This window comes from Neltuma alba, unplaced genomic scaffold (genome assembly GCF_004799145.2).
Source record: "Neltuma alba isolate B1F8T4 unplaced genomic scaffold, ASM479914v2 tig00010627_pilon, whole genome shotgun sequence".
Classification (NCBI taxonomy): Eukaryota; Viridiplantae; Streptophyta; class Magnoliopsida; order Fabales; family Fabaceae; genus Neltuma; species Neltuma alba.
The window spans coordinates 208,160-224,964 of record NW_021635482.1 but is presented as its reverse complement, the minus strand read 5'-3'; the positions used below and the strand labels follow the sequence as shown (position 1 = coordinate 224,964).

At 34.1% G+C, this 16,805-nt stretch overlaps 2 protein-coding genes across 2 annotated transcripts; both read left to right on the top strand.

The window, feature by feature from the left end:
* The first annotated feature begins 2,338 nt into the window (after positions 1 to 2,338).
* On the top strand, positions 2,339 to 3,146 carry LOC114757767 (uncharacterized). Its single transcript, XM_028946844.1, has 2 exons — positions 2,339 to 2,726; positions 2,992 to 3,146. Exons 1-2 carry the CDS (start codon positions 2,339 to 2,341, stop codon positions 3,144 to 3,146), a joined length of 543 nt encoding a protein of 180 aa, XP_028802677.1.
* An 18-nt stretch (positions 3,147 to 3,164) lies between these two features.
* LOC114757766 (uncharacterized) lies at positions 3,165 to 3,968 on the top strand. Its single transcript, XM_028946843.1, has 3 exons — positions 3,165 to 3,381; positions 3,590 to 3,636; positions 3,735 to 3,968. The coding sequence occupies exons 1-3, from the start codon at positions 3,165 to 3,167 to the stop codon at positions 3,966 to 3,968; spliced, it is 498 nt and encodes a 165-aa protein (XP_028802676.1).
* The last annotated feature ends 12,837 nt before the right edge of the window (positions 3,969 to 16,805 follow it).

Here is a 16,805-nt window from a genome sequence, read left to right as displayed (position 1 = left end):
GATTACTTCTTTTCCCTTCTCCTTGGAGGTAGTGGCACCTAGGATATCATGTTATAGGAGGAATGAGAATTCATAGAAATCCTAGTAGTATTGAACATACAACCATCAAGTTAACATGCATAAGATGTCATGCTATATGCAGTAAAATAACATTGCTAGCCATTATGCCCTGCCATAACCATTCTGTATCCATGTCATCATCATGGAGCATATAATCATTCCAATCAAAACTCAATCATGCAAGAGCCAAGGCATACATTGCAAGGAGTTCACATCATCAGTGCATAAACATTCTCATGGCACATAAACACACATAGCAGAAACACCAAATGCAAGTCAACAAAATAATTGTAAGTTCATGCTACCCTGGTTCCACGCTCAATATTTCCTCCTTGTTTTCCTTGCTTGAGGTCCTCCTAGGTTTCCAGAAAATTGCCTATCAACCATACAATAAGGGTATGGTAAATTCCATATCTAGTATACAATTCTTTCTCAATATAATACTATTCTTGTGCCTTTCAATTTATAACTTCTGTATATCTTTCCTAATCCTCTGACTTTGGTTTGACCAAGCCTTAATCCTCAATTAAGGTCTTGGAATTCTTTCTTAATCCATGATTAATCATGCTTTCTTGGTTAGTCACTAACCCTTAATCCTTAATCCAATATTTAATTAAGGTCCTCAAGTCACATAGTCATTAATACAACATAATCCTCTAAGATTAAGTCACTAATCCCTTATGGATTAAGCATCAATCATTCTCTAATCAACATGATTAACCCTTAATCATTCCTTAATCAACATGATTAATCATAATTAATCATCCTTCAATTAACATAACTAATCACTAGCCATTAATTAATCAAGGTAACTAACCTTAATTACTTACTAATCTTTAATCAAATAACATGATTAATCTTAGCTATCACTAAACCATAATTAATCAAGGTAAACGTAACTTAATTAGCTCTTAATCTGCGATTAGAGGCGTTTAACCTTTCTTTCTCCCTTTCTCTCTCTTCTTTCTTTCTTTCTCTCTCCTAGAACTTAAGAGCAAAACATTCCCTCTCTAGGAAACCATCTTGGCTGAAATTATGAAGGGTGAGGGGGGTATTTATAGGCTTGAATTTTTCAAAATACCAAGAATGCCCTTGGTGAAAAAGATGCGATCTCGGCCGTCCATTTTTTTTCACTTTACACATAGACAAATCTTAGAGCACAAGCCTTGAGATCATGACACATGGAAGGACACCTATTCACCGTGTGATTTTCATGTGGTAGAAGAATATTATTTTAATGTTTTGTCTCTTATTTCCCTTTATGCCCTTGAACAATTTGGAAAATTCCAACCTTGTCCTTCCCCCTTATTTTGGCCAAATTATTACTCTAAAAATTAGGAGAAAAATGACTCATCCAATATTCAGTGCAATCCACTGATTATTTGTGTATTTTCGGTCTAATTTGCCAACAATCCTGGCCAATTTACTATCACAAAATTTTGATTTCAACACCTCCTTAAATTCCTCTCATTCCAAGGATATTCCATGATTTTTCTCAAATTTTACCTCGCTCTATAATTTTCTAAATTTTATTCTGTCAAAAATCAATATTCTACCAATAATAATTCGGTAATAAATATTCTTTAAGCTAACCTCTGTACTTCCAAAGGTGGGAAGTAATTTTATAAATTAGGGTAATATGTCACATAATTTATCCCTATTTTTCCTTGAATTTTCGAGGCCTCCATATATTTTAAATAATGGAAATTGGCTAATTTTCCTTAATTAACCAAAAATTCCAATAATTACAAATAATTCCCTGATAAATTATTTTTTATCCTGTATTCCCCTTCTAAGTCTCAAACATTATTCTGTACCCTCCTTTCTATTTTTCATGATTTTTTGGGAATTTTCAGGAATTTCGGACATTATTTCCAATACTGCCCTTTCTTGACCAATCTTTTCAAAAATGACCGTTATGTCCCTATCCTGATTTTTCCTCATAACCTGGATCCTCTACCAGTCTACTATACTACTTGACCTTAGTCAGTCTCAAATCATTCATCAATTAAGATAAAATTATCAGGGTGTGACACTTCGCTTAAGGGTTTAGGGTGTCCTGATGTAGGAAGGTAAAGTGGTTGCCTATGGATCTAGACAATTAAGGCCGCATGAGGAGAATTATCCTACACATGACCTGGAATTAGCGGCGGTGGTTTTTGCATTGAAGATCTAGAGGCACTACTTATATGGATCACAATTTGAAGCCTTCAGCGATCACAAGAGCTTGAAGTATTTAATAGATCAGAAGGAATTGAATAATAGACAACGTCGGTGGATGGAATTCATCAAGGACTATGACTTTGAGCTTAAGTATCATCCGGGTAAAGCCAATGTGGTTGCAGACGCTTTGAGTAGGAAAACGGTTCATGTGTTTCACATGAGTTTGGAGGAACACTACTGCTTAGAGAGATTGAGAGATCTCCAAGTGGTCCATGAGGCTCCAGCCACTCTACAATCAATTTTGGGTGATTATAAGTTCTTTCGAAACTTGAAGGCTGCACAGATGGAGGATGACCGGTTACTAAGCATCCGAGAGGAAGTGGAGACCCATGGTGTGCCTGATTATGAAATGGGTGAAGAAGGAATCCTGAGGCACAAGAAGAGGATTTGTGTCCCTAATAATGAGGAAATCAAAAGGACTATTCTAGAAGAGGCGCATCGAAGTAATTACACGATACACCCAAGGATAATCAAGATGTACCAAGACCTAAAAAAGAATTACCGGTGGCCAAAAATGAAGAGGGATGTCACGGATTTTGTAATGAAGTGTCTGACATGTTAAAAGGTCAAGATAGAAACATCAAAGACCTCCCGGACTATTAAAGAATCTTGATATTCCTCGATGGAAATGGGACAGCATTTCTATGGATTTCATTACATGTATGCCAAGAACCCTGGTTGGCTATGATGCGATATGGATAATTGTAGATAGATTGACTAAGTCAACATACTTCCTGCCTATCAAGAGTACTTACTCTTTAGAAAGATTAACAAAGCTATATATAGATGAGATTGTTCGACTTCATGGAGTGCCGGAGTCTATCATTTTAGATAGGGACCCGAGGTTTGCATCGAACTTCTAGCAGTCATTACATGAAGCCATGGGCACTAAGCTTAAGTTTAGTACTGCTTATCATCCTCAGACTGATGGACAGACCGAGAGGACTATTCAGACTCTCGAGGACATGTTGAGGGCCAGTGCTATAGAGCTAAAGGGTAGTTGGGACACTCACTTGTCATTAGCTGAGTTTGCCTATAACAACAACTATCACGCTAGCATTCAGATGGCACCATATGAGGCTTTATATGGGAGGAAATGTAGATCTCCACTTTATTGGACTGAATTAAGTGAAAGAACAATTATTGGCCTAGATTTAGTGGACATCACAACCAGAAAGATTGAGCTGATCAAGCAGAAGTTGTTGATGGCCTAAAGTCGATAGAAGAGTTATACGGATCGTCGGAGAAGACCTTTAGAATTTGAAGTGGGTGATCATGTATTTATGAAGGTTTAACCTGTCACCAGTGTTAGTAGATCCATTAAAGCCAAGAAGCTTACACCCCGATTTATGGGTCCTTATGAGATTTTAGAGCGGATTGGACCTGTTGCATATTGAATTATGCTGCCGCCATATCTTTCCAGTTTACACGATATGTTCCACGTGTCACAGTTGAAAAAGTATCATCCCAATCCATCTCATGTTATTGAACTCGAAGAAGTCAAGTTGCGATATAATTTGACCTATCCAACAGAACCAGAGCGGATTTTGGACATTAAGGACAAACAATTGAGGAACAAAACTATCCGTTTTATTAAGGTCTTTTGGAAGGACATGAGTCCCGATGATGCTACTTGGGAGACAGAGGAACAAATGCGTTACGAGTACCCTTACCTGTTTTCTTAGTAAGCATTTTCAATTACTTTGGTTTTTATTTCTTGTGTGTGGTTGTTTGAATTTTGAGATAAAATTCTAATTAGGTGGGGAGAATTGTAATATCCTAAATTAATTTTAAGGATTTATGTAAAAAAATAATAGTAATATTTTATTATAATAAAATAATAAGAAAGCTTAAAAAAAAAGTCCAACTTTCCACCGAAATTGGGGGGCGGGGGGGGTTAGGGGTTGAGTTTGAAAATCCCCCCCCCCAATAAATGTGCGGGGGGGTGTTAAATACACCCCAACAATTCATTTTGCCTCCTCAGTGCAAGAAAGATAGAGAGAAAGAGAGATAGAGTGCGTGAAAGAGTGCAGAGAGTTATCGACGGTTACTGTGAGGAAGAAGGCAAGCTTTGAAGATATTTTAAGTACATAAAATTACTTCTTTTTATCAAACTTTCTTTATGAATATTTCCTGTATATTTTGAGCTTCCTATTTACATTATTACTATAGTGATTGGAGAAAATTTTGAGATTTATATATGATCTAAGTATTGAGTTTTGACAAAAAATGACTATAGAAATTTAGAAGTAAATGAGTTGTTAATTTTAATCGGTTTAGATTTCTCTATTTGTTAGTTTTAGTATTTAAATTAATTTATTTAGTTGAAAATCTGTTATTTATGGGATATATCATATTTTTACCGATTAAATTCAAGTTAAATAATTTATTTGGATTGTTTGATATATTATTGAGATTTTAATCGGTTTAATTTTATTTATTGGGTGACTGGAGGTTTTAAAATAATTATTGTAGCAAAAATTTTATTATTTACAGAAATATATATGGTAGTTATACCATTAAAGTTTTGATTAGATTATTTATTTATAAATATTTGAAGTATTATTGAATTTTTTATAGTTTGATTTTGAGGTTTAAACTTAAAATTGGATTTTTAGAATTTAGAACATAATAATTTTATATTTGGAAATTATGGAAAATCCTTTTTATTAAGGTAAATAATTTGGAGGTGGTAAATAAATAATTTGGATTGTTAGAAATTTTAAGTTGTTTCTAAAATACTTAATAATTTTTGGGTTATGAGAGTTGTGGAAATTTAGGATAAAAATTTAATTAAATCAAAAATTTAACTAATATAGAGAAGTTTAATTAATTAATTAGTTTATATTAATATGTGGTTATATTAATTGTGTAGATTAATTATTGGTTGAACAAATGATTGACCTTGTGGTAATCCTTAGTATTTCTTTGGCGAGAGGTAACCACTTTCCACTTATTATATGTGCTAATATATTGTTTGTGAGTATTTTTCTATTTTTGAATAATATTTGTTAATTGGAATTCGAGTAGATATATTATACTTTTTGAGCTATGAAAAATTGTCTTGTGGGATTTTTGAAATTGTGATTGAGAAGTTCGAAAAAGATATGTGATTTATATCTTGTGGATTATACTGGGAAAAGATTGAGACATTTTTGTTACATTGTGAATGGTTGTTGTTGTTTGGATTTTGTATTGAGCTCTATCCTACCACGTGATAAGGTCGCCATTGGTACATATTGGTTGGCTTATTCCTTCGTCCCTAGAGTAAGAGATAGACCTTTATGGCTTTTTATTCGTCCTCGAATGTGTGGGATAGGCCTATAATAAGGGATGGACCCTTGTGACTACTTATTCATCCTCCAAAATGTGGGATAGGCCTTTATGTCGGATTGATCCCTCGTAGTGAAGGACAGACGTTTGTGGCTTGTGTGTTAGCCCTCGTAATGAGGGTTTGGATTATTGAGATTATTTGAATATACATATTTATATTTTCATTGGTATATAGATATTGAGATTTAATAATTATCCCACTTGACACCTCACGAGCACATGTTAGTATGTATGATGAGTTGGAAAGTTGGTTACTGAGGCGTTTGTCTCACCCTGTGGTTTTTACTATCTTCAGGTGATAGTTCAAGTGGTGGCCTATCAGGGAAGGCTTCGGAGGCATAGTGTGTTGTTATAGCTTGTATAGCCTCCTTGCTTTTGTTCTATGTGCTGATTTGTTATATATTGCGACATAGGACCCATATACTCTAATGTTGTAAACTAATACTTTTAATTACTACTATCTGATATGGGAGGTCATTGGAAGGCCAGAGATATTTAAGACTTTGTGTATTAGGCTCATTTGATAGTGTTGACTTTTGACTAATGGGCTCCATGACTTATATTAAAATGTTTTATTAGTTCATGTGTTTGAAAGTATAAGTTTGGTTTGGGTTAATGGTTGAATGATATTTCTGGACTTTGAAAGTCCAAGGCACAAGTTAACGATTGATGCGTCTCGTAATATAAGTTTATTTCTTTTAACCATGATAGCGATTTTAAAATTTTAAGGTTTCTTCTTTTCTATCATGGTTAATCATTCAAATAAATTGTTGGATTTAATCTAAAATGGTTTTACAAGAACGGTTGTCACATTGAACATTCTCTTTAAGGGAAAATACTTATGGGCATCCAGAACTCATCCATTAATCCCAGATTTCATTTAAAGTGGTACTGTTTATTTGATAAATTTTCAATTTTTTAGGATTTATGTATAACTCTAGGAGGGCATAACTTTTTGTACAAAACTCCAAATTTGATGAATTACCACTTATTGTAAAGCTAAAAATGAGATATATAAGCATGACAAATTTCAATTCAAGACTCAACTAATTATTCAAAATATCATTGGTTAAACTTTACCCCTAAAAAGTCAACTTTTATCCCTTTAAGTTACAATATTTGATTTTTCTTTCATTTTCAACTCAAATCATCAATCCACTCATACTTTCAATACTGAAGCATGACTTTTGAGTAAATGTTCACATATATATATATCCTTAATCATCTATATAAACATTCAAAATAATTTACAATAATCCCTAATAATTACAAACATTGTCTCAAGAGGCACATTAATCAATTTTCTTCCAAAATGACTTCCTTCCCTTTGTCTTTGCTTGGTCTAACTCGTAGATGGTGAAATTTGAATATAAAGAATGAGATTTCATAGAAATCTCAGTATTAAAGAACCATAATCGTCATGCAACTCATGCTTTGTAAAAACGTGACATGTGTACATCAAATCAACATCATTATGCAACATTTCATGTGCATGCTATTTACCATGGAAAGAGAGCAATTCATCAAGCCATTAAGCCATTCCTGATACATATTTCCAAGGCATATTCAACATATAATTTCATACATAATCACATAATTTGCTCAATCACATAATGGCAACATAAATCACATAGCACACACATATTTAGCAAGTAAGAAAGCAACCAAATTATGAGTTGAATGCTACCTCTTGGTTGACAACTCAATTCAACCTCTTTAGAGAAATTGTGTTTCTCTTTTATCTCTTGCAATGTGCCTATCATTCCAAGCATAAACATACTCCAAATTACTAATGATTCAAGCATAAGCACTAATGCTTGACATTAAGCTCAATTAAAACCCCTTTTTCCTTGATTTTTAACATAATTATTTCTTTATTGTTTCAATCAATTTCTTGGGCTATTCCTATACAATTTTTTATGTAGAATCCAAATATCAATTCAGATTTAACAAAATCACACTCCTTCCCTTCCATTTTAACTTTGTCGAATAGTACCCCCTTTAAGTTCAAAATTTTCAATTTTGATTCCAATGATTTCAAACATTTTTTCTTGGTGTTTCCCTCCACAAAATCACCTTTTAAACTCATTGGAATTATCAATGTACAACAAAACAAACTCCTACACTAAGAACTCATTATGGCAAGTATAATGTCCCTAACTTGGTTTTCTTCAAAAAATCAATCTAAATACCACTTAAACATGATAATTCCAACTCTTTTTCAAGGCTTCTATCCTTCCCTAATCCATACTCATTGTGATGAGAGCCTTTTGTCATTCGCCTTGGGGTTCTCAATCGAAAATAAATCCAAGTTAAGCAGTATAGTGCAAACTTGGGTCATTTCACTTTTGGGAGCCTTTATTAATTACCTAAGCTAGACTAAATGCCATGTAATGTAATGAAAGGGGGTTTGGTTTTTAAGATTTAAATGAATGGTGACTAAACTAAATGCAATGAAAACAAACCTAAGCTACTATATTTTTGGTATTTTTTGATAATGATGATGGAATGGAAATGAATGATAGGAAATCTCCTGAGAATGGTTTTGATGGCAATCATAGTTCACTCAAGATATTAGGAGTTTCACAAATCCATTAGGTTTTCTTAATAACAACCTTAATAACTCATTGAGTCCAATGTTTAAATCAGTGAACTTCATTAACGAAAACATTGTTAAGCTCTCCTAATGTGTAATTTGAGAATGATCATGTAATTGGTTCATTGCAACCCAAAATCAACTCAATATCAAAACATGACCATGGAAGATAAGAGAGAATCAAGAGAGTTACAAGGAAACATATATGTAACTACATATATTGAAGCACAGAATTCAACATTAACCAATCCAAACTACAAATGTAAATCATTAACCAATGATTACAGTAACAATCCCAAGTTCTTAACTAACAATTTACAACTCCTAGACCTAGAAAGCCATAAATTATAGCTAAAAATTGAAAACTAAAACTAAACTCCCCTTTGAAGTATGGAAACTCATGCCACACCACCATTCTTCAAGAGTTGGTAAACCCTAGCCCTCCACAGCTTCAAGAAAAACTCCAACCGAAGTGAATTCGTCAGCCATGGCAACTAGGAGTGGAAGGAAATGAGATGGAATGAAGAAAAGGTGAAGGAAATGGATAGGGAAGAAGATGGAGGTGGAGAAGCAAGAGGCTGAGAGAATAGAGGTGTTCTTCCTGATAGAATGGAGTGTTAGGTCGAAAAATAGGGTTTCTAAGGGCTTGAGGGGTCAATCTAGGTCGGATCATATGAGTAGAGGGTCTATATTTGCGTTCTGGATCCGAATCTGACGTTCTTGATACGAAGAGGTTTGCCGCGGCGAACTATTCCAGAGAGGTATTCTAGTGAGATTTTAAGAGTTTGCCTCGACGAACTATTCCAGAATAGCCACTGATGCACATTTTCAGACTTTTTGCTACAGCACAGCATTTTCTTAGAAACTCTCATGTTGTGTAATGCTTTAGCCTTCAATCTTGGCTCTAATTTTCAAGTGTCCTACAAAGAAAAGCAACAATTTGAAGTATCAATTTTCCTAGAAATCAATTGAATACAATTAATAACTAATTATGACGATTTTACCCTAAAAAAGACACTAACACAAAGCAAGGACTCTAAATCTAAATTAAGCACAATTATCAATAAAAGAAGCCAAAATCTATGATAATAACCCTCAAAATGATATGAAATAACATAGAATAATTGGATTCAATCAAATCCCCCACACTTAAACCTTTGTACTCCTAGACAAAGGCAATACAAAACCAGAGCAAGAGAATAGCATTGATACAAATGGGAGCCCCTATGAATTCAAAGTAAGAAAGCAGTAGTGCCATTAATCCAACTTTTCAAACAAGCAATTATAGTAACCTAAATTAATGAGAAGGGATTAAAGTAGAGCACAGTTAATGCAATGGGAATGAACAAAAGAGAAAACACTCAAGATATAAACTATTTCACTCTACTCACCAGTTTGGGGTAATTCTCTCTCAAATCCACTTAATCAATCACTTTGCCATAAGCTTGTTAAAATCCTACCTCTCCACTTCTAATGCATGAATGTAGTGATCAAGAGGACTTTTAAGGTTATGATGATTGAAAGGGCTAATTGAAATAAGATGAGGTGAAAAGATATGAAATGATTAGCACCAAGCATTTTAGAAAAGGTTTCCAACTAACGTTTACTCTAATCTCTTAAAGCACAACTTTGTTCTTCAAACCACCAATGAATTGCCTTATTTCAACATTTTATTCTATTGGTACCATTTTATTTTGATCTTTCTTTCTTTGGCTTTTCTCAAGCATTTTCTTCTATTTCTTTGCCTTTTTCTATTTTTTTCCTCTTTTTTTTTGGCAATTCTAAACCCAAGAAGACAAAGTTTAACACATCATGAATGGAATAGTGAAAATGTTAGAAACTTGAATGTATAATACATCTCTTGGCACTTAAGAAAAGATGAAGGCTCAAATAGTTAGCTATGGATAAAATCATGTGGGTTTGTGTTTGGGATGTAAGGGTTTAGAAAAGAATGCCTCTATCATGCTCATCATATCCATGCAACTAAGTCTTGATTAAGAATTAGAAAAAGTTCTAGAAAGTGGAAGATATAAGTGGATGCAATTCACTATGAATGAAAATTAGGCTCAAAGAATCTTCCAACAAGGCTAAATCTCAAATGCTCATGCACAAAGATTAATTGTACTCTAGATTAATCACAATACATTAATTCAATCAATATAAAAGCAAGCTTGAAGAATTGTGACCAATGAAACTAAAACAATCAACTTTGAAAAAATAGCAATTCTCATGAGTATCAATACAAGTTCAAAAGCATTTACCGAAGTCTAAGAATACACAAATTCAAGTGTAAGTTAATTGAAGCAAAAAGTTTCAAAAATTTTGACTCAAAATCTTCAAATTGAGTTCAAAAATCAATCAAAATTTTGAATTTTTTTTTAGAAAACCCAATTTTTCATTAAGCACAAAAAAACACAACACAATCACTGAACATCAATCCCTCCCCCACACTTGAACTTTGCATTGTTCCCAATGCAAAACTCAAGTGCAACCCTAAACAAGAGAAACCAAAATCAAAAAGGGAGGAAAAGAAAAGAAAAGAAAAGAAAACAAACTACTTTAACTACTGGCTATGTCCCCCCTCACTTATCTCACAAAATAAGCAAATAATTTAAAAGATCAGAGTTAAGGAAGGAAAGGGACAACCTTTAGAATGAAATCTCTTCAAACTCTTATAGGAGAAGTTCTCATCCCAGATGAGAAACATGCATTTCTTCAATGTGCTCACTTCTCCATCATTGATCTGCCCTAGTTGTGGTAGTGTGGAGTCTTGCAAGCAAGTAGAACCAACAGCAGTACCACATCCAGAAATAGAAACATGAAGAGGATAAAAATGAAATAAAGACAGCTTAGAATTTAATCTCTCCAAGTAACTATCACAACCAAGGAAATCAATAGTACTCCCATCAGTAGGAGTCAAATTTTTATTTAAATTTTTAAAATACCCAAGCTCATAAGAAGTGGAAGCTGAAGAATCTAACTGACAGTTGTTGGAGTACAGTACATCACTATCATATTCACAAGAGGTAGTGTTTGAAGGGGAAGAAAAGAAAGAACAAAACGATTTATGCAAACTACTATTTACAATACAAGATAAATCAGGAGGTAAATCACAAGACAAAACTTGTTGGAAAGACTTATTGATATTCATGATTTTATCAATTGAAACTTTAAAGCCTTTCTCAACATTATTAAAAGCTACTAACTCAATGGGATTTTTAGAAAGAAAATTTTCAAGGCTATGGTTAAATTCACATTTCTCTACAAGATCATCATCCAAGCAATTCACATCAATATCATGCTTTATATTTACAGCACTTTCAGTACTAGAAGGCGATGCATACACTTTACCAAAGTTCTGCTTTTGCCACTTAACAAGTATATCATTTTCGTTATTAATGCAATCCATGCATATAGTATGAGTATTGCAAGAACAAGATAAAGGTTCATTCAAATCAGAATTAGTTCCACCATCCAATCTAGTACTAGAAAGAGAAGCATGTTCTTCACACAAAGAAGCAGTGACAGTGCAAGCAACATCATCAACTAAACAACTACTATTAGAAGTGTTCAAGTGAGAATTTTCATTTTGAAACATATGAGGGGATTCAACCATGATTTCCTCATCCACCTCATCATCAATAACTTTAACAGGAATAGTAGTTATAGCACAAGGGTTAATCTCCTCAAGAAAAGGAGCAATATTACCTGATGTAGGGCATGAGTCCTTGTGAGTTTGTAGATGTTCTTGCTTCATCTCAGCCTCTTGCATGAGTGAATCTGGACACTTTGATTCATCCTTCCCCATCCCAGATTCAATTTGCGCTATATCACTCAAGAACTTTCCTAATACACTTTGACATTCTTCTAACTCTTCCTCTGATTCCTTAGAAATTCCAGATATTTCTACCTCTTCAAGTAATCCATGGTAGTATGAATTCAAGCAGTTATAAGCTTCTCTTAAAAATCATATTTGGTCATTCTTAGGTATAGTGAGAAATGGGTCAGCTTCATTGAATTCATGTTCATGAGATTGGGGAAGGGGTTGGTACATGGATTGGGATAAGGGTTGGTGGTGGTAGTCATTTGGCAAAGGAGATGGTTCAAAGAGGCAATTATACGGTGAGAATGGTTCAAGGTATGAAATGGAACATCGATGGAATGAGGGTGATGGTTCATGAAATGGTTGGTGAGATCAGGAAGGGTATTGGTGGTAAGGTTCATATGATAGAATGTTTGGCTCATGATATGGATGATATGAAGGAAAGTGTTCAAAGTATGGATTGTATGTTGGCGGTGATAGGTCATAATGTTGTCCTAATGGTGGATATTGGTTTGTGTATGAATGGAATAAAGAGGTATGGCAAGGAAAATGTGGAGGGTTATTCATCCAATCATTGCCATGGTTATGGTTTGGATAAGAGGTATCATGTCTTTAATGGGTCCCATCCTGTTCTCTATGATCCATATGTACCAGAAGAAGATCCAGTTCCTGTTGTGTAGCATCAAGCCTTAGAAGATTTATCACCCATCAGAGTATTGTCACCTACAAAAGAGGAAGGGTGATCAGATGGACCTAAATTATTATTAAAAAAGCCATAAGAAAGCTAAACAATCAGTTCCCAAAGAGTTTTTCAGTCTAATCTAAAAAGAAACAGGGATAAGAAGCAAAATATTTATTTATTTTTAAATAGGGGACCCTTTGCCACGGCGAAAGGAAAGGTTTGCCGTGGCAAAGCTATCTAGAAGAGAAAATGCGATCTGGTATAACACGCTACGCCGCGGCGAAACACAAAGTTGGCCGCGGTGAAGGTGTCCCGAGAAGGATTCTCACATAAATCAAACAAGTTGGCCGCGGCAAAATGTCACAGACAGTAAGAAAACCAAAACACAATAACAAAACACAGAGAATGAAAATAAGAAGAAACTCAAAAATGCAATGAATACTATAAAGGGTATGAAACTATATGATAAAATCAAAATCAAAATCAAGATCTTTGTTTGTATATCTCAAAATTTTTATGCAACGCAAAATCTATTATGCACAATGCAAAAATGTAACATAACAGGCTCACAAAACCCCAATCAACCAAAGTTGATAGTTAACTAGCCTAAGGAACCAACTTAATGGCTCCCCGGCAACGGCACCATTTGTTGAGAGCCTTTTGTCGTTCACCTTAGGGTTCTCAATCAAAAATAAATCCAAGTTAAGCAGTATAGTTCAAACTCAGGTCGTTTCACTTTTGGGAGCCTTTATTAATTACCTAAGTTAGACTAAATGCCATGCAATGTAATGAAAGGGGGTGTGGTTTTTAAGATTTAAATGAATGGTGACTAAACTAAATGCAATGAAAACAAACCTAAGCTACTATATTTTTGGTATTTTTTGATAATGATGATGGAATGGAAATGAATGATAGGAAATCTCCTGAGAATGGTTTTGATGGCAATCATAGTTCATTCAAGATATTGGGAGTTTCACAAATCCATTAGGTTTTCTTAATAACAACCTCAATAACTCATTGAGTCCAATGTTTAAATCAGTGAACTTCATTAATGAAAACATTGTTAAGCTCTCCTAATGTGTAATTTGAGAATGATCGTGTAATTGGTTCATTGCAACCCAAAATCAACTCAATATCAAAACATGACCATGGAAGATAAGAGAGAATCAAGAGAGTTACAAGGAAACATATATGTAACTACATATATTGAAGCACAGAATTCAACATTAACCAATCCAAACTACAAATGTATATCATTAACCAATGATTATAGTAACAATCCCAAGTTCTTAACTAACAATTTACAACTCCTAGACCTAGAAAGCCATAAATCATAGCTAAAAATTGAAAACTAAAACTAAACTCCCCTTTGAAGTATGGAAACTCATGCCACACCACCATTCTTCAAGAGTTGATAAACCCTAGCCCTCCACAGCTTCAAGAAAAACTCCAACCGAAGTGAATTCGTCAGCCATGGCAGCTGGGAGTGGAAGGAGATGAGATAGAATAAAGAAAAGGTGAAGGAAATAGATGGGGAAGAAAATAGAGGTGGAGAGGCAAGAGGATGAGAGAATAGAGGTGTTCTTCCTGATAGAATGGAGTGTTAGGTCAAAAATAGGGTTTCTAAGGGCTTGAGGGGTCAATCTGTGTCGGATCATATGAGTAGAGGGTCTATATTTGCATTCTAGATCCGAATCTGATGTTCCTGATACGAAGAGGTTCGTCGCGGTAAACTCAAAAGTTTGCCGCGGCGAAGTATTCCAGAGGTATTCTAGTGAGATTTTGAGAGTTTGCCCCAGCGAACCAAAAAGTTTGCCCCGACGAACTATTCCAGAATAGCCACTGATGCACATTTTTAGACTTTTTGCTACAGCACAGCATTTTCTTGGAAACTCCCATGTTGTGTAATGCTTTAGTCTTCAATCTTGACTCTAATTTTCAAGTGTCCTACAATGAAAAACAACAATTTAAAGCATCAATTTTCCTAGAAATCAATTGAATACAATTAATAACTAATTATGATAATTTTATCCTAAAAAAGACACTAACACAAAGCAAGGACTCTAAATCTAAATTAAGCACAATTATCAATAAAAGGAGCCAAAATCTATGATAAAACCCTCAAAATGATATGAAATAACATAGAATTATTGGATTCAATCACATTCCAACCAAAACATGACAGCACTAGAGCCTTAGATTCCAATGTGCATTTCTAACCATAACAAGCTTTAAATTTAACCAAAATAAAGTTCAAACTTACCTTGATAAATCTTTGACCAAAACTTGGTATTTCCTCCTTCATACCATTTTTACCTTTAGGTCCTCTATTAAGGTTCCAAAACCTCCAATTTATCTTTTTACAAATTTTTGGAAAATTTCTAGAATTTTTCTCAAATTTTCCTATTTTGCCCTTCTTAAACCGGTAATTTTGAAAATATCGATCCGGACCCTTTCTGGATTTGTATCATGCTTGGCTTCCTCAGTCGGTCTTCTTCCTCTATTGGCCTTTAATCTAATTTTTCATCCCTATTATCAATGTTAAATTTTGTAGGATGTGACATTTCCTCCCCCTATATAAATTTTGTCCTTGAAATTTAAAACGTACCATATTTGAAAAGTTTAGGATAATTGTTCTTCATATTGTCTTCCTTCTCCCATGTTGCTTCTTCTTGTGTTGAGCTTTCCCAAATCACCTTGACCATTTGAGTGGTCTTATTTCACAACTACGTAATCTGCCGATCTACAATCTTTATCACCTTTACCTTGAATGTCAAGTTATCTTATAGCACGATATCTTCATATCCTAAGATATGGGAGGGATCTGGTTGATACCTTATCAACTAAGAAACATGGAAAGCATCATGTATCTGACTGAGATTAGGGTGTAGGGCCAATTTATAAGCTACAAATCCTACTTTAGAAAGAATTTAAAAGGGTCTGATAAACTTAGGTGTCAAATTTTATGCTTTTAAGGACCTTCTTACTCCTGTTGTTGGAGACTCTTTCAAGAATACATGTAACACCCTATCTGGAAACTTGCCTAACTTCACACAATATAAGGATGTCAACACCATTACCATGGTAATTAAAGAAAACAGTTTACAAACTTTATTTCTAATTTCCTTACTTATTGTCATATAACCATGATATATAAAAGAATAAGACAAACGGTCAGCAGTACAACATATTGATTCTTACCCAGTACCTTTTCTAGACCTTGGAGGTTAGATCAAAAATTTTATCCAAGGATTGCACTATAGGGTGCAACCTCAAGTTGTCTCACTTAAACGGAGCCTTAGCAAAATAGACCTAAATTAGCTTAAATGTCATGCAATGCAAACTTGAATATAAACAGGGGGTTTTGGTTTTTTCCCAAAATCATTGAGTGAATTGGATGAAGGGTAAACAAAATATATATATATAGTTTTTTGGATTTTAGGGAATAGGTTATGGATGCAGGTAGACAATAACCAAATGATAATTAAGTTCCTCTTGAAAGTGTGCTCAGGCTGTCATAGTTCAAAATCAATTGATATGGGAGTAGAAATCACTAAGTTTCGAATTGATAAACCTCAAAGTACACTTTTAGTCCATAATCTTGATAAATGAACTCCATTTCTCAAGATCCTGTTAAGTGCTCTTAGTGTGTATAGAAAAAAATTGATTAATACAACAGGTCAAATGCAATCAAAATCATCTCAATATCAAAACACAACTGTGCAAGAGTAAAGAGAATCAAAAGATTATAATTGACATATATGAGACTTCACATATTTAAGCTCAAAGTTCTACAATAATCAATTCAATACACATATGAAAATCCAAGCTGATTACAACTATAATCAAGTAGTTCAACTACAAAATACAAATCTTAAACCTAGAAACTCATAAATTCATAGCTGAACTAGGATTAAACTACTCCCCTTCTTAGCTCATTGAACTCTAGCCATTGCTACACCTTCAAGAGGAAGGAAAAACGCCTAGCCACTCATAGAAATCTGAAGCATCTCAACTAAGAATGAATCTGAGCTTCCCATGGTGGAGGTTTGACAGTGAAAAATGGAAGAAATTAGGGTTAGATTGGA